At 41.4% G+C, this 27631-nt stretch overlaps 1 protein-coding gene across 4 annotated transcripts in view; it reads right to left on the minus strand.

The window, feature by feature from the left end:
• Window positions 1-341: 341 nt before the first annotated feature.
• The window catches only part of si:ch211-45c16.2 (mitogen-activated protein kinase kinase kinase 13), a 38116-nt gene continuing 10826 nt past the window's right edge, over window positions 342-27631 (minus strand). Inside the window, exons 2-15 of one of the 4 annotated variants that reach the window (XM_034007372.3) lie at window positions 26685-26820; window positions 13888-14554; window positions 13472-13655; window positions 12915-13106; window positions 10855-11013; window positions 9684-9842; window positions 9174-9282; window positions 8771-8880; window positions 8197-8313; window positions 7086-7226; window positions 6226-6979; window positions 5856-5926; window positions 5058-5349; window positions 342-4575 (exon numbers count right to left, since the gene is read on the minus strand). In XM_034007372.3, the coding sequence (XP_033863263.2) occupies window positions 4474-4575; window positions 5058-5349; window positions 5856-5926; window positions 6226-6979; window positions 7086-7226; window positions 8197-8313; window positions 8771-8880; window positions 9174-9282; window positions 9684-9842; window positions 10855-11013; window positions 12915-13106; window positions 13472-13655; window positions 13888-14464 (2967 nt within the window). In that variant the 5' untranslated portion in view covers window positions 14465-14554; window positions 26685-26820 and the 3' untranslated portion in view covers window positions 342-4473. Of the gene's footprint in view, window positions 4576-5057; window positions 5350-5855; window positions 5927-6225; window positions 6980-7085; window positions 7227-8196; window positions 8314-8770; window positions 8881-9173; window positions 9283-9683; window positions 9843-10854; window positions 11014-12914; window positions 13107-13471; window positions 13656-13887; window positions 14555-23204; window positions 23330-26684; window positions 26855-27631 lie in introns of those variants that run through there. The other 3 variants (XM_059032108.1, XM_034007386.3, XM_034007380.3) reach the window with 3 other exon arrangements.

The following is a 27631-nucleotide window of genomic DNA, read 5'->3' on the forward strand; positions in this document are numbered from 1 at the left end:
ATTGCTCTTCTGGTGATATTAAAATGTGTACTGTGTACAGGAGTATCTCAGCACCTGGCTTTGAAAAAAAGGTTCAAATTCCAATGTGATTGTGCTACTACTCAAAATTTGTTAAGGAAAGGATAACTGTTTTTTTTTTTTTTTTAAATGTGTAGTTAACCAAACACCTGGTCATGTGTGTTAAGTAAGAATGTCGTCAATTGAACACGTGTAGAACATACTGCTTACTGCTATTTCACAGCAGCAGGCACAGCCACAGAATCTACAGAAAATTGAAGATACTTTGATAGGGGTGTGGGACAGACTGCATCAAGTCTGAGTTCAGCGACTCGTTAGGAGAATGAGATGACACGTTTTAATTCGTATGGCAGAATAATACAATATTGACTCCTGTGTGACCATTGTTGTAAAAATAAATAAATAAATAAATAAATACATTCAGAATGCATCCACTGTATCTTTTTTCTTAATTCTTTCAAATAGGACAGCATGGCCTAATTAACTGGGTAGAGAGTAAACAGCATCAGATAATGTAATACACAATGCAAAATTAATATTAAAAAATGTCTGAGGTGCTCTTTTACCCCTAGCTAGTAAACAATGGTTCTAAAAGGCCCTTACTGCACATTCAAACAGTGAACCAATCACCGCCAATCTGAAAGATGACACACATGATTCTGGTACAGTACACTGGCTTTTATTCCATGCAGTTGTTTTTGCTTTGATTTCCCATCTTATTTCCATCACTGTACACTGGTTAATACATGACATAGTCCAGTTTGTTTTATCAGGAAGCCATTCAAACAAAGGGTTAGAGAAAGTGGGAGAGACAAGGGAAAGCTCAAGAGATCACAGAGGAAAAGGGTTGATCATATCTCAGGCTGTCGGCATTTTTAATGAAGCCTAAAAAGAAGAGAGAGATATTCACAGCCTGTTTGGAAGATAAGCTGGATAGGTTCAACCTTCAGTCTATGCAAATTCTGTGAATGATAATGATTACAGATCTGCCTGCCAAATCCACTTAACTGGTGGCTAACTCAAGACTGCACCCCCGGCTTCCAGATGAGAAAGACATGGATTTCAAACAGTGCCCACAGGAACGTCTTGAGATTGAGACATTCCAAGAGTCCCTGATGAAAACCAATGCCGACAGCTCTTTCCATACCTATTCAGGACAGCTTCCATCATTCACTGATACAGCGCTATGATAATACTTATTAGGAAATGTCATCAGGATACGACTAAAGCAATTCAGTTTAAAAAACAACGGCCACAAATTAACAACACTTCTGATCTACAGATACAACTGAGATTTGCACCATAACTTAAATGATCTTGATGTAGGCCAGCTACAAAACACAAACAATTAAATTAAAATGTAATTAAATTAATTTAAAACTTTAAAATTGAATAATTTACATGGACCAACACGACTTTCGTGCCAGTAAGACATCTTCCTTCACTCTAAGACATTGTGCTAATTTACAGTGTCTATGATTTAAAATCTACATACTTCTAAAGACATTGTAAACAAAAGGAGAAAGGCTGCAATTCACTTTAGGCTGTAAAACAGTTTTGGTGGAGACAAATGAGCTGCATTAAAACATCACTGAGGAGCTGGCACAAGCTTGCAAGTGGAGGATTACTGGGACCCTTGATAAATAAATACATCAGATTTAATTGTTAGTATGAATACATGTTCCACTGTATCATATAAATGTCATCACCACAGTACTGTACTCTGAAGTGCTGAACAGTATGCACACTTCACAGTAATGGAACCGATTTTCTCTAACCACATTTTTCTGAAGGGTGATTTGTAGTGTGCTGATACATGTGTGTTACTGGTGTTGTAGTACCCCCTGCTGTTCACTTGGAGCATATCATCCTCATCATCATTACCATGAACTTAACTGCACATAACAGAAGAGCTGCATTTGTGTGTCGACACTGTTGAGTGTTGAGTACAAGGTCCAGGTCATGTTGCAAACAGATTAAATCAGACTGTATGTATTTTTATGTGACCAGCACCCCCACAAATAATAAAGTGCAAGGGCAGCTACATTTTACTATAAGCCAATAGTACCACAGCAGTAACAGTTGCATATTTTGGTCATGCCAATGGTATGAACCAACACTGGTACTCCACTGTAATGTTACCGTATCTGGACCACTTTGTAAAATGTGTTGGTAATGCTGGGTTTTGCTAATGGTTCTGCTAGGGTTTACGGGTTTTATAATGGTATCAGAATTGTTTTTTCTGCAAACTTTTACAAGGGTTTAGCAATCAAACCTGTCATTAGACTGTTTGCATAGCCACATGCAAGAGCCATTTTCTATTTTGGATTTCTAGAAGGTTTCATCTCAACAGTAATGACTGGTGAGTGAAAGTCCTGTTGTTGACAGCCCAGGGAGTGTCTCCAGCTTACAGCCCTATTCAGCCCAGAACAGCTGGTCAGAGTTCCAACTGTTGTGCTGAGTGGAAGGTTTGTGATCTGATTTCATTCCCTAATGAACAGGGGGCGGGGGGAGAGAGAGCTGTCTCACTATTTCAAAAGCCTGAGATGAATTACAGCCAATCATACAGATGAGAAAGATGCAGTATCCCTTTTCTGGTACATAAAAACAATGCATCTGTCTAGTATTTGTCTCAACCTGGTGGATAAATATTGTCACTGCTGCCTAAAATATACATCAGCAATAATAATTAGTGTGACTCAAAGGTTACCGTACTAGGATTGTCCAGTTAGTATTTCCAGGTTTACTAGATGTCTACTCTGCTACTGCTGTGCGATACCCTTTACAATATACATTTGTAATGAATAAAAGCTTATAAACTTAACTTAATAAATTGCTATGCTTGCCTGAAATGCTTCTTTTTGTCCATCAAGAAAGATTCATATTTTATGGGGAGCCTGTGCATGCATTATATATATATATATATATATATATATATATATATATATATATATATATATATATATATATAATGTGGTTGGGTCCTTTCTTAACCAACATTTTGAGACAGGCATAGTGAATAGTTCTGCAATTCAACTGGTTTAGTCCATTAAGTGAAACATCAGGCCAAAATTAAAAAAAAAAAAAAAAAAAAAACCTTCGATATAGAAATAATAATATTATTATTATTATTATTATTATTATTATTATTATTATTATTATTAACAACAACAACAACAACTAAATTACACCATCAAGGAAAGCGAAGAGAGGCATTTCAGCTGAGGAGTACATACAAAGGGATGCTGCATCTTGTAACCAACTATCCAGGACTTGAACTGAACTCGCTTTATAAAAACAACACAAAACGAAACCTATATGCTGGCGGACTCACTGTCTCCAAGCTGATTAACCCAGAGACTATGATGGTCCAGTCTTTAAAAGAGCTGCTTTGAAGATACTGGAATTTCCTTCTGTAAAATAATTCAACACTGGTTTGGTTCTTGTTCATGAACGTAAATAATAAATTAAAAACATGTGTAAAAACCACAGAGCAGTTAGAATAGAGGGCAAACTGCATTCCAAGTCTAAGCAAATCCTTGGTTTGGGGTGGATTTGTTTTGCTGGTTTTCGCTGCTTGTGTGTTGGCTTGTTTGCAACATCCTATCGAGATACAGTTCATGCTAATCTCTGGGGTTTCGCAACACAAGCTGGGCGGACATGCTTGGTGAAAAAACTGCTTTTTCATGCTGGTGTTGAGGCTTTTCATTTCTTCTTGTATGCACTTGGAAGGGACGAGTTGTTTCTATAAAAGTAAAGAAAGTAAAAAGAAAAAAAGAAAAAAAAAAAAGGCAAATCTCCAGGTGGTTTAGTTTGATCCACCCCAAAGAGTACTTGAGGATTATGCATTAAACAAAATGCATTTGCACACATATGATACTGGAGAGGTCTGTGGTTAAGTTCAGGTTTGCAGTGAAGTTCATGTGTAAAATTCATCAGTGTTTTTTTTGTTTCTGTAGAGAAAATGAAGCAGCAGCAGCATTAATAACAGTTTTGTATTCCACTGTTAAAATCCAAGTTCCCTAAATGAAACCTATCAATTACTCAACTGGTCCCTGGCATAAGCAGACAGACTGGTCCTCGCATGATAACCTATAAGACTCACATTCAGCTTTTCTTTCTGTTTTTCTCAATAAATTGTCTGAATATATTCCACGCTATACAGTACAAAGTTTTGTTTTTGTTTTTAAATGTCAAACAAAAATAAATTATCAATGTTACACTAGCTACATTATTCAACAATATGTAATCCCTGCCATATGTAATTGAAATGATAGCAATGTTTAGGTTTGGAACCGGTTTCGGGAATGGGAAAGGGGGCAGGTAGAGGAAGGTTGGGTCCGTTTAGTTTTTTCTTCTGTTATTGCAGTTTTGTTACAAAAGCCCTGTTTTCTTGTTCCTTGACGCTGAGCAGTCTCTGTTCAGCTGAAGCCTCAGTCAGCCGGACTCCCCTGCTCACCAGGTGGAGGTGCTGCAGGGCTTGTTATTGCGAATGGTGGCATCGGAGCACTCTGCTTCCGAGGTGTCACAGTCAGACTCTGCGAAGTGCAGTGGGCTCTGGAACAGAGAAAGAATGGGCTTTATTAACCACCAGCATTTCCTACAGTAAAGTAAATCCGATTAGTTTAGTTTACTGCAGTAATTGTATGCATTCTTGTCACAATGGGTGATCATAAAAACCTCATGTAACAATAAAACTCAAAGATGTGCTCTTAAATACATTTATGTTTCATATCCACTCCAATGGTCTAGCGGCAATCACAATGTGACTTACAGCACAAGTACCAGGATGCAGCAGTTCATCTTTAGTGCTATATCTGACATATTTGCATATTCCGAATTAGCCTTAAAACAAGTGAAGAACCAAAAATATTCTCTTGCACAATAAAATGCACACTAGTAATAATATTAATAAAGCTAATAAACGGTAAGAGGAAACCTTGGCTAGCACCCCTTTAATGGGAATCAATCAAATCAATTAGTCACCTGCTGCCTGCAATACTGTGAAGGAGGCAAAGCGGATTAAGCAACGTACTGACCTCATAGCTGTGTTCGTCGGCACAGAGCTTGCCGAGAGAAATCTGAGTCTTGACCCTTCGCACGGCGGACTCCTTGTCTGACAGGCCGTCAGACTGTGTAGAGATGTCAATGGGGATCTCGGGGGTCTGTGAGAGCAGCTCATCCAGCTGTTCCTCCTGGCTGTTCCCGATACCGTCCAAGGGCCCGCTGTGTGAGTGATCGCTGGTGTTGCCCTCCTCCCCGTCCGACACTGACAGGTTCTCAGAGCTGAAGGTGGAACAGGACTGGAAGCTGCTCATGCAGCGGTGAGGCCTGCAAGGGAACAGAGGCGGTTACTTTTGAACAAGGCACACAGCTTGCATTTACATCCCCTTTAATGGAAAAATGTAGTGTATGGATCATACAGCAGACTGGCAGAAATAGTGAAACAGCATAGGGGGGCATTAGGTTTGCACACAACTACTGTTCCTTTTCCTTAAGCACCATCATTTCAGCAAAAAATGTGTCAAGCTCCCCAGAGCAGTATTTATGTAGGTTTCGAAACTCACATTAGCCCTGCACCCAGGCCTTGGGTTCAGAACTACTCTCAATTAAATACCCTGGTAAAAAAATTGTTCCTCCACTACAACTACATGAACAACTGTTACACAAACCTATAGACTTATATGAGACTTATGCTGTGATAAGAGTGATAAGCTGATTGGTCAAATATACCTAAACAAGGTAGCTTTTTTTCTCGGCATGAAACTGGGACTTATCAAGTGAGACTGTCTGGTGCCACTTACGTATGTGTGATGGTAACAAGGTCAGACTCTTACCTCTGTCTACGTGGAAACTCCACTTCGCTGTCCACCTCTCCTTCCTCCTCTTCGGACGAGTAGTCCCCATTCTAAACACAAGAAGGGATCATATTGAGTTGCAACATCCTGTTGGAAAATAGCATGCAGCTACTATACAAAAATTAAATTATATTAAAAAAAAAAAAAACAGAAATGGGACAACATGCACATTTTGGACCCAATTAAGAAACCAGTGAAAGGGAAAGTATTATAAAGAAACAAAAGTAATTTGCAGGTTAGAGCAGTTACATTTTTGTACTGGGCTGGGATGCTTCATGTTACATTTACAACATGAATTGTTTTATTCCTTACAAAAAAAGCACTTTGTTTTGCTTTGTTGTTGCTTTACCTTTCGAAGGGGTTGCAGCTTACGAGGTAGGCCCTGCGGGGTGAGGTGCTGGGGGGTGGCGCCGGGAGCGACTCCCTGCTGGAAACTATCGGTCTGCTCTCTGTCCTCAGAAGCTGCTGCGGAGCGCTCTGACTGCTTGGGAATCTCATAGGAGCCAAGGAGGCAGCAGGCAGGGAGCTCAGGCTGGCTGGGAGCAGGGCCGTTGGTGTCAGCCAGTCTCTCGGCTGGCATTGTGGTAGTCGCAGCCATCTCCTGGCAGCGCAGACAACCAGGGTAGGGGTGAGCCTGACAGCAGGGACACAGGGGGCTCTGGCTGGCACTCTCAGAAGCTGCTCTCTGGCGGGTGTCGGCCTCCATGGTGGTAGAGATGAGATCGGGGCTGGAGCCGGACAACCTCCGCTGGAGGTGGTCTGTGTGGGGGCTCCGCAGGGCGGCGGCCGGGCCGAAGTAGCGCAGGTTGTTGGCGCAGTTGGCCACAGCGTCCTCTCTGCGAAGGTGGCTGTGAGGGGGTTGGGGGTGGTGGAAATTGTGGTTGTGGGCGAGGTGCTGCTGCTCCTCTGGAGCGGTAGGCACACTCATCAGGATGCCGGTGAACTCGCTGTGGCTGCCCTTGCTGTTGCCCCGGCGGTGGCGCGGTTTGCTGCGGTACCTCGCTTTGCCCGGTGGGGTGGATACTTTGGGGCTCCCTGAGAGCGGCGAGTGGGAAGGCAACACCTCCACACTGGGGATCCCATCCGACCGCAGCAGGTCTGGCCTGGAATGAGAAGAGGGTACAATGGTCAACATTGTATTAGTGGCTAACAATAAAAAGAACATTTCTAAAACTAAATCATAGTGCTGGCATGAACATGGCTGCTCACCTCTTGGCCTGCATTCCTGCTTTGTGTGATATGCTGCCTTTCTTCCTGATGAGTTTCTCCATGGCGTTGGGCCTCACGATGGGTCTCACCAGGTGTCGCTTGTATGTACCGGGGTACTTCTTCTCCACAGCCTGCTCCCTCCTGTCGGGGAAAAGACACAGTGAAGCAGGAGTCTCTGGTAACTGATTATTATCCAAACAAGACCTGAACAATTAATTTCTGTACAAATACAGTAGTACAAGTACACAGGTGTCTAAAAACACAACTGGAACCGGGCACCTTTGCAAACAGTATAAATATAAGATTGGAGTGGATTGAATGAGTATGGAAACTGGACTACTCCCTCACCCTCTAAATGGGTGGCCCATGCTGGCCAGGCTTGAGGGATGTTCATGACCAATGTGGCTCACATTGGCATACTTCCAAATATAACCCTGTGATAGGGAGCGAGAGGATCAGAGCTGTAAATCTCTCTCCCGACACAAGAGGGCGCTAAGCAGAGGTGATTGCACGCCTGTTCGCAGATTGGCCAGCTTGAAGGTGAGGGCGGAAAAGGAAGTCGGCCATCTTGGTGCTGGGCGGAAGGACCATATTAGGGGACAAGATTACTGCGGTCAGGTGTGCCCAGTCGCGCTGATCACAGGGGTGGAGTCTCCTAGTATATAAGGGCAGTCATTCTGTGACTGCGGGGCCTCTGAGGTAAGACTTTATGTTTGTCCTGCACTGCCGTGTGTGTTTTGTTTGTTTGTGTTCCGTGTTTGTGCTCGCCAGGACCAGGGAAGACGTGAACAATTCCAGGAAAGCTGCCACACTACTGCCAGCCCACACAAACCTGGACACTGCTCACCCTGCACCTGACTACCACAAACCCGCACCTCGCACCTCGCTCAGTGTGAACTTTTTGTTGTTTACTTTTCTGTTGGACGGAGTTCCGGTTTTAAATAAATTACACCCCTTTACCATTGCTGGTATTGGGGCTGTTTGTATTAAACACAAACTGTTGTGACATCATTTCCACACCCTACACCTGCACCCCATCACAAACCCCCAAAATGATCAGGTTGCAGGCCCAATGGACTAATCCCTGGTGATCTTTTCCTAAAGGACTTACTTCATGAGCTCCTTCTCCCGGACCTCCAGCTGCAGCATGATGGCGCTCAGCTCTATGTAGAGGTTGTTGGCCCTCTCCAGTTTCTTCTCGTAGTGCTCGCGGATATCCAGAGCGTGCCTGTCAGGGAGCCGGCAGAAATTCAACACGTTGGGACCAAGAACAACATTTCTGAATGATCACAGTGGACTAGACCTTACTACTCATCACCCCCAGATGTTACAACAAAACTAAGCAATAACACTTGGGATTAATTTGACTACTATAATCTGGTCCTTATAGGGCAGAATCGCCATTATGTATGATTTAATCCATAATTTAACAGCTGGTTTCACTGACTCTGATTAGCACTACCTTACCCAAGTTGAAACTATATTATTATTATTATTGAAACTATAACATATTATTCTGAAGTAAAACTATAAAAAGCATAAGGTCAAATCTATCGATCAGAATATTAACAATTGGGGGGGGGGGGGGGGGTACCAGGTGAGTTAAATAATCACCTAGCATAACACAGCCACTTGGGGCCCCCCACATACTTTACCAGGCTCTTAAGAACAAATCAGTTACACACCTGAGTTCATCTCGCCTGCGACGAATCAGCTCTTCATCTAACCGGTGGATACAGGTGCCTTCGCTTTTGATCTTTTCAAAGTGTTTCTTTACTTCGCCTCTCCATTCTGACTGCAAGATCAAACAATACTCATTAAGGACACTGATGGAACTGCAGTGCGACCCAGGCTTATTATGATGCACATCGCTACAGATCTTCCATCACTGGCAATTAGTAAAGGCACAAATTATTTTCTGCTAACTTAGGACTGCGATTTTCCATATTTTTTTTAATGATGTACTAATGATGGGCGATACCAGTCTCAAAACATATCTCTAGAAGATGCATTACAAAAAACAAAGCAAAAAAACGCCCCACAATGCTACACACTGCCTTTGCTCAGTTTTACCAGGTTGGGACTCACCTGGGATTTGAAGTAGGTCTCCTGAGGGGTGCCGAGCACATCAGCAGAGGCAATTTCCAGGTAGAGGAGGATCTGCCTGAAGGACGGACGGTTCCTGGGCTTACCCTGCCTGCAAAACACAGGCACAGACTTTTAGAAAGCACAGTATCACTATATCCACTAGACCAAGCAGGAGCACTTGGTTTATTTCCTGGTAGATTATCTACAAAAACAGCAAACAAGAATTCTGGACAACAAAAAAACAAAACAGTGACATGCATCCCACAACCACAAATTTAGAGTAAATTAGAGCCATCAGTAGCATGAAAAGAAATCAGTATGACTCCTTATACCTCTAGATTGCTTAGAAATGTCCCAAACAAGTTTGATCACAGCTGGATAAACCTGCAGAGGGGCGACGGCCTCCAATACATCCCCAATGTGAAAGGCTGTTTGCATTGCGTTCATGACCTCAGCAAAAAAGATTACAGAGTAATACAAAGTATCAGACTAATAAATATCGCTTCTCACCAGGTTTGCTTCATTAAAATCTTGAAGCCATCAGGACAGGTGGAGGGTACTGGGAGATGCAAGCTGTTACTGCCAACTCCCCAGATGATAGCAGAGGAATCCACATCTTTATAGGGGATCTCACCGGTTAGTAACTCCCAGAGTACAACTCCAAATGACCTGGACACAGACATGGGGGGAGCGAAAGGAGAAATGATCAACAATCATTATAAACATAAAATCTGAATACATTTTCGTTGACTAGGTTCTGTAACATGTGCATGCACACAGGGGAATCAGAGGTGACATTTTTAATAGCCGCCATTTGCTTGAAGAGCGATTAAAGAATCCTGGGTCAAATAAAAGGCTGGTTATATGAAAGTGTTACAGTGCGCTGTGATGAAAGCAGAAGGAATTAGAATGTCTAATCCTGTCAACATGGAGAATAAAGGGAATCTGGGTTCTGGTGGGGAAAGCTGTAACTGCTGAGAAATGTACAAAGCACAGTTGTAGGGGGTTCAATACACATTTGTTTGTAAATCAACGTAAAGCTATATTGTAATTTTTTTGGGGGGGGGGGGGGGGGGGAATGGGGGTCACTTGTGTAAATGGGCTGTCACATTCATTTCTTATGCAAAATAAATCCCTGACATTTATTCAGTCACATATAAAAGCTGCTTTCCCCCCATATCAGTCTGTTTCAGTCATGATTATTATTATTATTTATTTCTTAGCAGACGCCCTTATCCAGGGCGACTTACAATTGTTACAAGATATCGCATTATTTTTACATACATTTACCCATTTATACAGTTGGGTTTTTTAGTGGAGCAATCTAGGTAAAGTACCTTGCTCAAGGGTACAGCAGCAGTGTTACCCACCAGGGATTGAACCCACGACCCTCCAAGAGTCCAGAGCCCTAACCACTACTCTACACTGCTGCAAGACAGCAGATCTGACAGCAATAGATGGCCGACAGGTTGGCAGCTGCTTTTGTAACCAAGACTGCACCAATTACTTTGGTTTCAGTAACAGTCTCAAAAGCAATTACTCTACAGGCCACAGACTCTGCGGCATGTCTGCCCCTCCCTGTAAATATACATCATAGAGACCTAACATATTTAATTACACTGATTGTTGTTAGAGGCTGGGGGAATATGTGCCAGTCCTCACATACTGTAATCTGACTTACCAAATGTCCACCTTCTCAGACACTGGCTCGTTGCGGATCACCTCTGGTGCCATCCACGCCACAGTCCCTGCAAAGGACATCTTTGTGCTCTTGTCACTCAGCTCCTTAGAGGTCCCGAAATCGGATATTTTAACACCGTCGTAATGTGTGACTAATACACTGGAATCAAGAAAATAATTAATTTTACATCCAAACAAGCAGATGTATAACCAAAATAAAACTTATTAGCAACTTACACACATGTTTTCAAGGAAAAGAATACATTATACAGACTTACTATTTATATTACTTAATGTTACCATAGGTAAGAAAATCCAAGATTAGGTTAAAGTTAAAAACGTTAGAAACCAAATCAAGCGTATGTTTATAACTGAAGGGGCATTCGTTTGACCTCAAATGTATATTTAAATAAACTGCATTTTATATCCAGCAAATTGATGTATTTTCTTTAAATTATACTCCTTGATCATCATAGGGCCTGTCAAGTGCTGTAACAGTGCCTGTTGGGAGATTATTGTTATTTGTATAATTTTAAATGTCTTTAAATATAATCCACCCATAATTTCAAATCACATAATCTGAGTAAAACTAAAAAAAGCTTTAAAACAGTTTTCTACAAGACTAAGACCTTTGTTTCTACTGGGCATAGGCACAGAATGTCCCAGCTCAGCATTAGCTGAAGTACTAGTTCACAGTGGAGCAGCTGCTAACTACCACACCTTTTACTCCTGCCTGCCAGTGTAGCCTCTGGGATAGCAGCCTGCACCAGGATTAACCCTTTTACTATACAGTAGACGCTGTCGCTATATTGGGTAGGAGAAATGCTCCTGTCTTTTTTCAAAGTCATAAAATTAAAACTGTAAATCCAATGTTTAATATGTGAATTGCCTCCCATGCCGTAGTGATATTCATAAAAAAGTGGTAGCTTTCATTTTATTCTGGTCTGTTGCATGAAAGCCAGCTCTGCCTCATGCACCCTCTCCAGTTTTTGTCCACAAGCCCCACCGTTTTCAAAAACAAACCCACACCCATCCCCTTTTGCAAAGCTGCACAAAGCTAGCTACAGACAGACAGCTGCCCTGATGAACCAAACCCATGCAATGCTTCCCTGGCAGGCTGCTGGACATCTGCTCCTGCCTACAGACTACATGCAAGCTGCTCTGATTTCACCACATCTCTTGTCAATCCAAATAGTTTTTGTTTAGAAAAAAAAAGAGCTTGAAGAAATTCGTAATATTCTTAATAAAACACAAGTGTCTGGGTTTAAAAACAAACAGTAAAAAGCAAAATCGATAAACAGAATGCTGATTGTACAGCACTATGCATTCTTCTTTTCTTCCTAAATCCGTCAGATTCAGTAATTCTACTGACAAGGGCGATCTTTTCTACTGACAATGCATACATTCGACATTGATTATATAACAGGTGACTGCTGTAAAGAATGTGGGAGAGGCAGAGTCTAGGAATATTGTAAATCTTTCTGCCCTTTGCAACCGTTGTGGAATTTATGAATAATGAACCTGGCTCTAGTGTAACAGACAGTCAAGTGGATTAAGGCCCTCGCGCGAAACAGGTAGGTCTGATTCCATCAGAAAAATTGGAACTTTTGAGATGTACTGACATGCTACAAATAAGCATTGGATAGCTAATTTCCCTTAAAAGCATGCTTTTTTTATTTATTTTTTTTACTCCAGGGCAAACATTTTTCTTCCATTTGCTATGAAAGGAAAAAAAAAACATTCCAGTAATATTACAACTTAGAACATAGGTAGACTTCAGTGTCTGACGGGTCAATAGACAGCTTTGGACACAAGAGTAAGAGTAAAGCTCTTTGCGGGCTATGGTGTTTATCCTAAATGCGGTTTTCCCAGGCTGTAACCTTTCAATATTTGTGTATACCTTCTCAACAGAACAGTAGCAAGAACACATTCCCACCCCCTTTAATTCAAGATTACTCCATTGTCCTGGCCCAGCACAGGGGGGGCTCAAAAGTTTCAAAAGAGGGTACTATGCTGCAAGGCAATGTGTGTGCAGGTTTTCAGGTGTTTGTCTGGACTTACTTTGGTGATTTGAGGTCCCTGTGTATGATCTTGTGGAGGTGCAGGTAGTTCATGCCGCTGGCTATTCCTGTAGACCAGTCGACCAGTAGCCGGGGGGCGATCTTTCTCCCTGACCGCAGCACCTCGTATAGCTGCCCGTGGGCACAGTACTCCATGATGATGCAGTAGCACGGAGCCTGCGTGCAGACGCCCCTGCAAAAGGGAACACACTGGTTAACAGCAGTCAAAACAAAACTGAAGGTCTTACAAAAGAAAGCCTGGAGAAGAATACTGCAGCCATCATATGCATGATTGAACATGATGACCCATAAAAAGACAAAACAGAATCAGCTCTGAGGTGAGGCTTATTACTGGTTGGAGAAGTCTGAATAGCTAAGAGATGATTTTTTACAGGGTCTCAACCAGAAAGGAAGTGCAGGAGAAGTAAACTTTCACACATTGTGCTGTGAAGGGTATTTCTGGGGCTGCATTGTTATTAATAATAATTCTGGATTGACAGTTTAATATTAGTTAATATTACTGCAGGTGGGTGCAGGGGAAGGGGTAGTGCTACGTACTTGAAGGCAATGACATTGGGGTGTTTGAGCTTCCTGAGGTGCTTGATGTCTGTCTCCTTTTGCTCCCGCACCTTCTTGATGGCCACCTCCTCCATGTGGAGCTTGCCCAGGAAGACTGCCCCCTGGGCACCACTGCCCAGCCACTGCAGCTCCGAGATCTCCTCGAAAGGGACCTCCCACGTATCTGTGGGGCAAAAACACCCAGTCAGACGAAATGTACACACTCTACCAGGAGGCTGCGGGGCTGTTTCTTACAATGCCTTTATATCTGTTGATGAACTTTCCTTTTTCTATTTACTGTATAAACCCACTGATATATCTTTTTCAAAAGCGACCACCTGGTATTTGTACATATGGTGCATTGTGATCTTACAACACACAAAGAATCTAAGAAAGAGAAATGTGTATGTGTGTACCTTGCTGCTGCAGCTTGTAGTCCGTGGAGTAGGCTTTCCCAATGATGTTCCAGACCGGACGCAGGCAGCCGAACAGCCCCTCCAGGAAGCCACTGCTGCCGCTGCCGCTGCCTGACCGGTGGAAGTGCATCTTGAACTCATCCTGAGTTCGTGCTCCACTGCAGCCAGTGTGGCTGTTGCCGTGGCCACCCTCACCCCCACTCCCTCCGCAGGTGTGCCCCGGGGGGGGACTGACGGGGTGCTCAGGGTCCTCGTTCTCCTGCAGTTGCAGCACGCTGTTGTCAAAGTGCCGTTGCTCCTGCGCGCAGTCCTCGCTCACACTGATCAGGGCCGTCGTTGGGGGGCTGCTCCCCAGTACCAGCACTTCCTCTGGTAGGTCCTGCTGCTGCTGCTGCGAGGGGACAAGGTTCTCGATTATCTCCGGTGGGGAGAGGAGGGGGGGTAAAGGGCTCTTGCTGGTAGTATCCCTGGCACTCAGCAGTAGCTCTTCCTTCAGCGTGTCCACAATGAGGTTGGGAGAAGAAGAGGACCAGTTCAGCACCTCTGGAGGGCTGCCCATGGTGCTGTGGGTGTGCATGGGCTACAGCGAGAGAGGGAGAGGGTGGGGTCTGGGCACGTTCAGCAGGGTCCTAAAGCACAGTCCTGCTTCTGCACTGCCAGAAGAAACCTGCAGGAAGACACACAACACAACCCGTCACAATCAGACTTGTTCACATTGTATGACACCAAGGATAAGTTGACCTAAGATAAGGTTTTTAGTTCAGTTTAGTTAGACAATTACAGATGTTTTAGCAATAAGCCTTTGCCAACATATTCTGTCCTGACAAGGAGTTCTTGTTGAAATGTTTGTTCAAGAATAAACTAAAAACCTTACATTTCAATGGAATCTTTCCAATTTGCTGTAACAAAAAATAAGTAAAATAAATGTTCTGAATGCAAACGCACACAAAATCAAAGCATCTGTACTGCACTCCTCTCCTCTCTATCCTCAGCAGATGTTCTTGTCCTTTCATACACTAAATCTGGCACCAGGGCATTTTTCTATTTTGGTTCTACAGAGAAATCTACATCCTTTGGGTAATAAATTGGGTTGTTTCAAACCACTAAAAGACACTGATAAAGTTTAATATTTACAGAACTAAACAATCGCTTCACCACCTGGAAAGTGGAATACAAAGTCCACTGGCTTTACTAGCCTGTGAGCCAAATGAGTTTGTTTGTTTTCTACTGTTCAGCACAAGGTTACTGTGAATAAATCCTTTTGGCTTTCAGTAACTTAGCCCAGGCCTCCTCGCCACAGGTAACCCAAGCCCGGTGAGTCTCTCCGAGCTGCCAGGAGTCCATGAATTATGCAGGGTCAGTACACTGTGGGCTGAAAATGATTTGACGCTGAAAGATTAAGCGGAAGGAGAGACTGTTCTCTCAGGTAACGCTATAAATAATTGATTTCTGCTTGATAGAAAACGAGTCTGTCTGTGTTTGTGCCACTCTGTAATTCCACACAGGGAGTCCTTCACAGAGATAGGTTTCAGCCAGCCTGGGGGGAGCTGGGGAGTGGGGTGACACTGGACCCTCTCTACCAGAGTCACTTCTTCCTCGCTGCTACCCTGTTACTGTACAAACATAAAAACTAAACACAAACGGTTTTGCAAATCAGTAGCTGCTTACAGATTTGCAAATTAGACCACGGTGGGTAATGGATAATTTCCTGGGAGTTTTGGACCACTCCATTAACCAAATGTGAAAACAGAATCAGTGCAAACAGAAGTGTCATTGTTCCATGAATATCGAAGAATATAAACTTTGTCTTGGATAGAAATAATGTTATTGGAAAAAGACAAATAATCATTTTGGAGAAATTACAAAACAAGTTATACATTTTTCCTTTCTTTCTTTCAAGGAAAAAAACTCATGTCAAAAAACGAGAATAGCTTGTCTGAGCATGCAGTTCAAGGCAACTAGCTATGGCTCAAATGAAAGCACAGGTATACAGTACCAATCCTGATGTGAACTGCTACTGGAAACAAGATCCTGTGTGTATCTATCTCTTGGAAATTCTTTAAGATGATAATCTGATCAAGTAATGAAAAACTCAGACAATAATACACCATCTCCAGCTACCTCCTCTCCTGCTATACTTTTAATCAAGACACCAGTTCACTGAAGTTGATGGGTTCGCTTGTAATGGGAGGGCAACAAGGCTAACATTAATCCAGAACATTGTGTGAATTATACATGATGTTAGTTGCTGTTATCCCATGAATAATAGCTGGATCTTATCAACACAGACCGTGGCGACCGATATCGCTTACAATTCATTTGGTCTTGGTGGAAACATTGTGTTGACCTTTGGAGTTGGACAGTAAACATACAGTATGCTTACATGACATCCACAACAAAAACTAAGATTCTCCATCACCTAGCTGCATTTGTTTCTGCTAGGAGCTCAATTGGGTCCCCATAGCTGGATTATGAAAACTCACTATTCTTATGGTGCTCATTTATAACCACAGAGGTTTTGCAGAGTCTTGGTGAGACAAGGTTTTATTCAATTTATTTCCAACTCAAAAAAAAATCTTCATAGCTTCCAAAAATGATATTTTTCTTAACTTTTCTATAATATGTTTTAACAGTGAAAAACTTAAAAAGGACAGCTATTACTTTTGAAAGAGTAAAAACCTGCGAGGAGTTAACAATGGTCGCTCTCGTGTGAAGCGGTCTGTTCTGTAAATAAAGCAGGTGAACAACAGTGGCGCACAGCCTCAGGAACATGCCTGGGGCTGGCTGAAATTACACACCACAGCAGCCCTGCTTGAAAACAATCAATGCTGTGAACTCAAGCCTTGCTCCAAATCCATTAGCTCAGCCTGGGGTACCAGATCAAGGCAGGGCTAATGCAACAAGAGAGAACTGATAATGAGGGTCTGTTCTGATGATCTAGCGCTGTAGAGGAAGAGAGGCCAGCACTAGCACAACCACCCTCAAATAAACCCAACCACACGGTAGGAGAGTTGGTCAGCCTTCTCAATGCAGGTCATCTCCAAACTCCTCATTACCCTCTTACACAAAGGGCTACTGCACCCACACCAAAAATATTTAGACATCGAGGAGTTTAACACCCCCTGAATTACAACAGGTCCATTTTATGAATTATCCCAGCTGGAATCTGTTAGGGCTGCACCAGCTTGAACGTTCATTATTTTATTTAAGTGCAACACAAAACATATTGTTGCTCCCGTTGTGTCGTCATCATCATCATCATCGATTCGTTTGAAACACGGTTAACGGTACTTTACTGTAAGTAGCCATATTTTATTGTAATGAAACAAATGACCTTTTTCTCTTCGGATGCCGGAATGTGACTTACGAAGCCACAGTCAACGCAGTCCCTGCTAATTATTTTGATTATTTAAAGTGCAATAATAAACCAAAGAAGCACTTGCAATTTCTAAACAATTGACAAAAGCAGCCCTTTAATGGTTAAATGATGAACAGAGAATGTTTGTAAAAGTGGCTGTCTGCTGTCAGGAATTAATTGGTCAGCCAGTTATTCAAATAAGGAGAGCAGAAAACGCTGCCCCAGTGGCTTGTGGGTGAGGAGGCGGAGAGATTTGCTCATGAGAATTTCGGACCAACATATCATGCAGAAATAACACAGGAAGCTGCAGAGAGTTGCTCTCATTGATGAGCATGAGTTGGGGAAGAAAGTTTCACAGAAGGAGCCATTGAAGTGCCAAGTTATACAAATCAAAGTTCTTTTTCGGTGTAAAAACACGTTTTCTACAGGAGTTACTTGGAAACTCTACTCGGAGATGTTGGATTGACCTTACCAAGAGGTGAATCCAGTTATGGTTGATTATTTGTTAAATCATTATTACCAGTTCTAACACTTTTCATAAAACACGTGCCAGCGCACGATTTAGCTGTGCCGTTTGATGATAGATTGTTTTGGGTTTACAGAAAAACTAATTACAAAATTACTAAATACTTAAATGGATTGTTCGGAGGAGTAGCACAAACACCAAGTGTACACACGTATGGAGATGCAAGCCTAACAAGACTACAGTATCTTCCCCAGCAACTCAATCGTGCCATCAAAAAGATACCCATGAATCCCATTGTTCTATGGCTGTCTTGAACAGCAATGTCGGAACAAGCACAATCCTACACAAGGATGGAAGTTTAAAATATGATCATTTAAGGGTACATAAGGACCTTTTTGTTTCACTGTGTTACATGCGCCAATGTGTTGCTACAACTGTTTACGTAAGGTGTGTGTATTGTTTTAAATATATACTGTATATATTTTTTTTTCATTTTGACCACTTTTTTAAACTTTAAAATTGCATTCCCTGCCTCAAGATGGCTTCCCATGTACTCGCATGGACCTCTCAGAACTACATTTCCCATCATCCTCCTGTTCACATATGTACCAGATGGATTTGCCAGTGAACTTTGTTTGAAAGATACAAATACTAATCAGTAAGGGGTTCAAAACAACCAAAAAAAACTGGGAAAACATCTGCTGTTACAGTAAAGCCCCCCGGGCCCTCCTTAAATGTGTGTCAAGCTGGGGTCATGTTCCTAGAACAATACCCCGCCAGCCCTTCTACAGCCCTGGTCCAGTGCTGGATGTCATTTGTAATACAATCAGTTTTTCTGGTCATGGATATTGCTTCATGTTAAATCTGTCAGCAACAGACATGTCAACCCCTAAGTGTTCATACCAGTGAGACCCCTGCTGAAAAACCTTGGGATTGATGAAAAACCTTAACCTAGACCAATAGATTTTGTTTTGGAGGGGTGGGGGGGATGGGGGGGGTGGTGCTGATGACAGATCAACATTTTTGCACATGGCTGACAGCTACACCACTGACCTCGACATAAGGGCTATGCACACCGGGAGCGAAGCAAACAACATGAATACAGCACAAGTACATTTAAAAAAACAAAAACAAAACACAACTGTAGCTAGTCATGAAAAGAAAATACTGTCTGCTTTTGCACCTTTTGTGGAAATTAGTTTAATATACTTTTTTTTTTTTTCAGTTTTAATCAAATCTTCAGTTAGTGTGTGAATGTGATTATTATTATTGGTCAACATTATTAAATCAAAGAAGCGTTATTTTACAGAAATACGAAACCAGAGTGTGGCGCTCCCTGTAACTTTGACTAAATTAAGGTGAAATAAAGAGAGATAGACATACTGTCAATTTCCAATTGTTCTGTTATTTCTTACCATATGGCGTCTTTCTTTTTATTGTCTTGATAACCATTGACACTGGCATCATAAAGAGCATTATATTTTTCGACTTTAATAATTCAATTCTCATTGATGTCCATTTCTCTTTTATTCATGTGGTAATTTCTGTGTGAACGAGACAGTTACAGTCTGACACCCTCGCCTTCGACTCTGTCCGAGTAATGACGTGCTGTGTACAGAAACATAGAAGGGTTGCGCAGACAAACCGTCAGTTTGAGACAAGGCAATTCTATTTTAAAATATAGAATGGTAATGTACACCTCTTCATGGTAACCCCACCCCACCCCCCCCCAAATTAAATAATACGCTTGGACAGTTGTATTGGATTTACCGCTGTATCATGTATAAAGGGCTTCGCAGCCTCGCAAACAATAACAAACCTATCCACAAATGCGAGAATCCAATGCTCGGCCGTGACACTCTCAAAATTGTGAAAAACCGTGAGTTTCACGGGTAAACCTTGAGACTTGACATCCATGCAGCAATTCTTATGACATTTGTGTTTTATCACCAAAATAATGAAATCAGTTGTCACAGTGATACCCGTAGCAGTAGGAATATGAAGCTCCAGGGTGTGCAGTACTGTGAGCCACACAAGCGCTACTACCCAGGCCCTTGTTGTCTGGTACAATCCAGACCATGCCAAGCAGTGATTAAAGCCAAGGCCCACAAAAACTCCTGCTGCTATTGGCAACTGAAATAACTATTGTGTTTAACACACATTTGGATAGTAATTTTTTTAAAAGGTTTTTAATGTTTTCTTGTTTAATTTATTGACTCATAAACCAAATACATAGACTTGAATGCTTATAAATGACCGCCCAATGAGTCAAAGTGTATATTTATTCTTAGGTTATGCATTATTTATAAAAATGACTTTTGTTTATTCCTCCTTGGTATTCCGTCTTATTTTTCAGTAAGACAGAGTAAGAATTGTTTTCAAACAGTACTGCAAGCAAAAACAAAACAAAAAAAAACATTTTCAAAAGACATTTTAAAAACATTTTAATACTGAAAAGCATGAAGACTGGCTAAGAAAGTGCAAGGTGGTGCAATGTATTAAGAATGACGAGCAGTAAATCACAAGTGCATATCCCCACAGAGCCCTGTACACAGTCGAGTTTCATTTTCACTTAATCTTCTGTATGCGTTCTCTTTTCATTACACTCTCTCTTTATCAATACATGCACACTGCATGACAGCGACCACTTCCATAGCACTGCCCAGAGGAATGTAGTGTCGGCATGGGTCGCCAGGAAAGCACGGATTACTTCAGTCAAGTCTGTTCAGCAGAATGGCCCAGATTCATCTCACCTTAGATATGGAAACTCCTGCCAAACAAGCCCCCCAATTATCATCATCTTTCCATCAAAGCCATTCTTGTCTTGCAAAAGATGTCCATGCACGTTTCCATGCAAAGGTGTGTGCTACAGCTAGCAGGTGTTTTCCAGTAGGATTGTCAGGTTGTGTTCTGTTCTGGTTTCGATCTTATCTTTCAAATAGGTTTCAATTTGTTACAATTGAGGAAGAAACCTATTTTTTATCTGAGGTTACATGTGGTGTTCCACAGGGTTCCAATATTGGTTCTATTTTGTTTTCCTTGTATATGCTTACCCTTGGGTAATACTGTTTGTAGACATGAAATACATTTTCATTGCTATGCTGATGATACTGAATTGCATTTCACTCTGAAACCAGGGGACACCTCAGCTAAAAATATTCTGACTACCGGTCTTGCTGACATTATGCAATGGATGTCAATTATTTTTTATTTTTTTTAAAATGTTAAATTCAGATAAAACAGAGATGATACTTTTGAGACCATAGAAGTAAACAAATAAGATAAGATCAATCCGTCCGATTTCTCTTTTGGTAGTTGAAGGCAGAAATTAGAATGCCATTTTTGATCCAGATCTTTCATTCAAACATTATGAATTTTACTAAAGTGTCTTTTTTCATTTAAGAAATATTGCCAGACTAAGACGTTCTCTTTCTCTGCCGGACGCTGAGTGACTGATGCATGCTTTCATAATATCTAGGATTGATTATTGCAATGCTCTTTTCTCCAAGAACAAAGTGCCTTTTGCCACTGCTTTTTAAAGTAAGATTAAAAACACATTTTTATAATTTAATGCATGTCATTTTAAGGGGTATTTTATCACCTTTTACTATTTCTCAATTGTTTTGGATACTATTAATTGTTTTGTTGATTTTATCTGTAAAGTTCTTTGAGGCGATTCATCGTGAAAGGCACTATATAAGAAAAAAAAGACTGATTGATTGACAGACCCTGATTAGCACTAATCTTGAACTACCTAATGTTACCTCAATGCTTCCAAAATAAGATTAACTGTAATACTGCTTCCAGTACAACCATGTGTAATCTCGAGGTTAACTCAACTCAACCCCCATGACCGTTTCCATTTTTATTTGCATCTCTTGTAACTGAAGAATGATGGCTATCAAAAGATGTCTGGCTTCGTACTGTATACCCAGACCTTGACAGAACACATCCAACCTCTAGTGTTCCTTCGCTGTGATGCAGAGTCTTTGCTACTGTGCTCCAGCTTGGAGCTCTGAGCTCTGCGTCAGGTGGAAGAAGGTTGATATGCAGGCGCCGTGCCGTATACTCCTAGCATCAAAACGAGACCTGCATACAAACAGCAGGGCAGAGATTCATTCATGAAACTGCTTCTGCCATTTTCTCCATTGAAACACTGAGAGCGACAGTGTGCAGGAGTATGAATGAGAGCTTCATCGCCTTGCCCCCGAACATCATTGGATTGAGATTTCAATGTTATTTGTCACATGCTGACGCACGTACAGTAAGCGGTGAACAACTGGACACAAAGACAGTGATCTAAACTGGCATTTTAAGACACACACCCCCTCACATAGATGTATTATTCAGAATACTCTAATGAATGAATCTAAGATTACAACACCTGGATGCTGCAGGATTTAGAATATATTACAAAATAAAATATATACTGGTGGTGGTGGGGAGGCTACACATTGAAAGCAATATATTTACATATTTAAATGGAATTACAAATGTCACACATGGTATACGTACAGTATTTTTGTTCCAGGGTAATGTCAAGGATAAGGCGATATAAAATCAGTCATTTTTAGAGGTAATAATGAGATCCGTCAGTCAAATAGAGTGGCAGCTGTGTACCCAGTACATACAGGGTCACACACGACAAGACAGACTACCATTCTGCTTAAGGCTGTCTGAAAGAACATCATAATTACCATAAGCACAAAAGACAATAGAACAGAGCATGACACAAAACAGTGAAACCAGGGTAGAAATAGAAATATCTGTAGGCCAAATCCAAAATAAACAGCAGAGACCACACAGCCTACACTTTTTTATCCTCTAAAACAAACCAAAATACGGGAATGCTACTTACAGTAAAGCAGAAATGATCTCTTGGCTACATGCAAATACAGACCAAACCCCACCCCCCACAGCTCAATGTTAGCGCAGAGAGTTAATTGCAACCGATTATTAAGGATTGCAAAGGACATGTACTCCTCTGATTTCAGTGGAGAGTGCTGAACATTAAGCAATGCAAATCGGTGGTTACGTGTTCATCCTGCCTCACTGATTTCAGGAATACATTTTTAGTCAAATCACCACAGACTTTTATTTTTCAGCTGATCCATATTCGACGTGCACCAAAGCAGAGATGCTCTGAGCAATCCAAGCATGGTTATGTAAGCCAGGCTTAGTACCTGTACAACAATGCAGACGTACTGATGAATAAGGGTCGTATTTGAATATGCCAAAGGAGTGGAGAGTAGAGAGGGGTGAAAAAAGAAAATCTTCAATTAACATCTGCACTTTCTATAGAAGTGCCTCGACAGCTGCAGCTTCCCAGAGCCGGAGGGGGGGGGAAGAAAAAAAAAAAAAAAAGGCAGCTCTGCTCAGAGTATACATAACCTACCTACCGCCTGTCCTTCATCAAAGGGCAGACCACCCATCAAAATACAACATCCACAATCAAGAAATTCAACAAGATTAAATGGCCAGTTGGTTACTTACAGCTGAGAGAGGTCTGATGCATGATCTTTCTCCAGCGCAGTGTAGTGAGAAAATAACACAGAAAGAGAAATACAAGGAGGAGGGTTAGGGGGCGGGGGAGAGATGGAAGGACGATGCAGAATTCAGAGGAAATTCCACCCACACACCAACCCCGCTGCAAAGGAGGTTGCTGACGTCACGGTTTCATGAATGAACTGGACTGTTTAAGGATTCAGCTCCTGCCCTGAGAGCTCTGGCGTGTGCAGTGTGCAGAGAGGAGGAGGAGGGGGGAGGGGGGGAGAGCAGTAAGGGAGAGGAGGGGCAGCCAATGTCAGAGGTCACAAGAGTTCAATGGAGAGCATGTGGTGGATTGGATAGGCAGAAGCAGCAACAGGGTTGATTGTGAAGCACTGGTGTGCTAACCAAGATTTTAAAAAATAAATTTCTTACCTGTTATTAGTTAGCAACATTTATATTACACCCCCCCCCCCCCACCCCCCCTTTTTATGTGTTGAGGTTCTTTTTGTTACTTCCATGTTTTATATATTTTAATTCAGGGGCAGCAGTGTGGAGTAGTGGTTGGGGCTCTGGACTCTTGACTGGAGGGTCGTGGGTTCTATCCCAGGTGGGGGTCACTGCTGCAGTACCCTTGAGCAAGGTATTTTACCTAGATTGCTCCAGTAAAAACCTAACTGTATAAACGGGTAATTGTATGTAAAAAATAATGTGATATCTTGTAACAATTGTAAGTCGCCCTGGATAAGGGTGTCTGCTAATAAATAAATAATAATTCTGGATATATAAGTGCCTTGGAGAAGGTCCTGGGTTAGCCAATCAGCATTTAGCTACAGTGCCCCTATGGCATGGGATGGTCTGGACAAGAGTATCCGGGATATGACCAAGCAAAATGTATCAGCTAAACAAAGAATAATGAGTAGGTTCCAAGAATTATTGAAGGGTAAATGTTTCTGATCCCAGATTGAATGTATGATGCGATTGTCTTTTAGAGTGATGTTATTTTTAGGGATGTGAAATTACTGCTGTCTGTTTCTGGACACTCTTGTAAAAGAGGCCTCTGTCTCAAAGGTTTTTTTTTCCTGGAATGAATAAATAAATAAATAAATATAAATAAAAGTTGCTGCTAATCCCTTCCTATGCTGTAGTACAAACTAATTCTAGTGGTCACGCTGCAATCAGACTATGTGATCTACAGTACTGAACTGGTACGAGGATGTCGCAGTTTATCTACAGCATGGCATTTGAAATATTTGCATATCCTGTACTGATGTGAAAAAACTAAATCACCAAAAGCATCCCCAAAAGTTTTACCAGTTTCATGTGGACTGCAGAATTCTTCCATAAAAGACATGGTCAGGAATCGCTAATCACCCAAAGTGTGACAATGAGGACGGCAAGACAATAGCAGAAGAGTATATCTACTCATAGTCAAGAAAACACTCAATTTGCAGAAACAACTTGTGAATACCATTCAAATGACTCAGTGGTTAGCATACAAGTCATGAAGTGAAGAATAATTTAACTGATGTATTACATGGCCGGACTGCAGTAACAGTTATGCAGTAACAGTGCCTGTGGATGTCTGCGTGTGTGTGTCTGCGTGCGTGTGTGTGTGTGTCTGCATGTGTGTCTCGCTTCCCATGTCTGTGTGCATGCGAGAGGAGGACCAAACAACGCTCACCCCACCCCCTCGATCCCTGTTGCAGTTATGTAAGGCTGAATCAGTCTGGGGAATTCTCAGAATCTTAATGCTTTCAGAAAGTACTGAAACTTGCCATGGGCATGTATATACTTCTACAACATAGCAGTTGCATTACAATACAGCCTTTCTTTGTACCTTCAGAAATCCTGAAGGACCTTTACAAATCCAGAGACAAATGTTTCAACAAATGTTTTTTGGAAAAATTGAAAAAGAATTACAGTAGAAAACATTTGTCACTGAATTTATATCTTGGACTATTTAGTGTGTGTATGAGACTGTACCATGTGAAACCTCAGCAATTTATGCAGTGTTATAATATGAATTCACCTGCCAACCGAGTACCTATACTTACCCTCACTCCTCTATTACAGTATCTGTGCAGCTGTCTTGCCCATCGGAACTGAACTTGACTTGCAACAGTGTGACACAGCTTTTATATGAACAGAATAAATGTCAAGGACAGTCCATTTGCACAAACCCCTTTGTGTACAACCCCTGTAAAAACAAACACTACATTTTTTTCTCTCATAGGCTGACCTATTAATCCACAGTCAAAGTTAGGTATTAGTTAGCCCAGTCAAGTCCAGACAATTTTTGCCACAGGATGATAATTCATATGTATTCAAATTGCTCATTACAAGGATTTACCTATTCATTATTCATTTATGTATCCATCAGGTGTCTTGTGCACATCTAACCGTTATGGTGAAGAAAACATCAAAGACAAAACTCATTATTTGACCATCTTCAAGACATGAAAATCCTTTTAACTAGTAACTATTTCTAAACTTGACATTTTATCTACCAATATATAATATTAATAGAAACGTGTGTCCTTGTCTGTTAAGATAAAGTTTCTGTTAATGTGGACACCATTTATTTACCCAATATGGGAGAGGTCCAGTTTACAGGTATAATGTCCAAAATAACCAGTTAATAATTTACAGTGGGTTCAGATTACATCATTGCGGGTTTTGGAAATGTTGACGACCTATTGCTACAGCTACATGGAATGCTGAAAAAAAAAATATTGTTAAAACTCTATGTTGTGATCTATATAGACAGTAGATCTAAATTTTCGTTTTCTGGTGAATGGTTCAAAAGCCGAATTCATCTATATCATAGGAGGTAGATTCTGAGAATCTTTGTGGTATAGAATGCGTATATATGATGAAAGCATACAATAAGAAAGCACGAGCCCTACTTTTCATTTATAAAACTTTGTCATAAAAATATTAGATTTAAAAACAGTCCACTTTACTACCTGTATGGAGCCATACTGTATGTGCGCATGTAAGGAGACAGCCTTTTAATATAACTGGTCTATTTCTCTCAAACGAATGTTATTTTGGTCTCATTTCCAGCTTTAGTAAATGAAATATTGATCTGATTTGCCATTTACTGGGAGGACCTTCAATTTAAAAGATTAAAATGGGATGACTAATTATTTGCCCATTCAAAGTAACTGTGGAATAGCATGCTGTCCTCTCTAACTAACTAGCCTGGAGTGCGAGGGATGTCTTGATTGCCAGAAGGGAAGCCAGCAGGTTTAGGTGTGAGCAGTGTTCATCAATAAACTTTTCAATTAAAATAAGGTAATTTAATCAAAGAGGATGGAAATTAAAACAAACCCCCATCAATACAGTCTCAACTCCAACAGACACGTTTTTACAGCATTAGAATAGACTATGATTACCAACACATTCAAAATAAAGTAACTTGTTTTGCCAGCCCCAAGACGCATATTAAACTCTATGATAATCAATTAGCGTTTACTATACCCGAGAAGCTTGTCATGGTTCAGCACCTCTGCCTTTTTATTTAGTCCTGTGTGCAGCTCCAATACCTTCCGGCAGGCAGGCTTGCTTCTCTCGCTCTCCTAATCCAAATCAGCAACCGTCTTTCTTTTGTCTTCATCTGTTAGGGAAGGGTCAGAGTCTGAGGTCTGACACTGATCACAAGGCAGAAAGAGCAACAAACCTTAATCAGTGTCCTGTGACTGCCATAAATCGAATGGGATTGGGCGCTTCAGCCAGTGAGGAGATAAGGGAGCCCTCTCCCTGAAAGGGTGACGCAATTCAGCAGGTGGTAGCGAGGATGAGGGAGAAACTACACTTTTACTATTGCATAAAAAAGGGATCCCAGACTTTTTTCTAAATAAATAAATGCTAATGCAAATTTTTGTAAAACAGTTAGATATAACCTTCGTAAGTCCTACTAAATCACAAGCATAGAACATAAATAAGTCACCATGCTCTTTACTCATACCACTCATTAACTTGTTATGGAATGTCAGTACCAAGTTGGATCAGAATATTAGCAGTTATGTAAGGGTGATGTATACTGTATGAACTGGTGCCTCCACAATACCTGTCGTCTGTGACGTCCATGCCTGCAAGCGATAATTGGAAATTGACAAAAAATGTTACACATTACTAAAACATTAACCATATTCAACATGATTGAGGAATGTCCACGAGATTACAACAGTTTGGAACCATTTGGCTAAAAGGTGTAAATAAGAACAGAGAAAAACAGAAGACTTGGACACTGAATTGAGCTTTGAATCTGGGTAACAATTAAAAGATACGAGTATTGCACATGCTTGTGAAAATGGTAACAGCAATACAAGGAGCAGTTCGCTTTGTAGCTTGAAAGCGAGTGCAGACCACAAAGACAACCATTCACCACCCCCACTGAAGTCTCCACATTCCCTCTGCCATCAGAC

This window comes from Acipenser ruthenus, chromosome 10 (assembly GCF_902713425.1).
Source record: "Acipenser ruthenus chromosome 10, fAciRut3.2 maternal haplotype, whole genome shotgun sequence".
NCBI classification, from domain to species: domain Eukaryota; kingdom Metazoa; phylum Chordata; class Actinopteri; order Acipenseriformes; family Acipenseridae; genus Acipenser; species Acipenser ruthenus.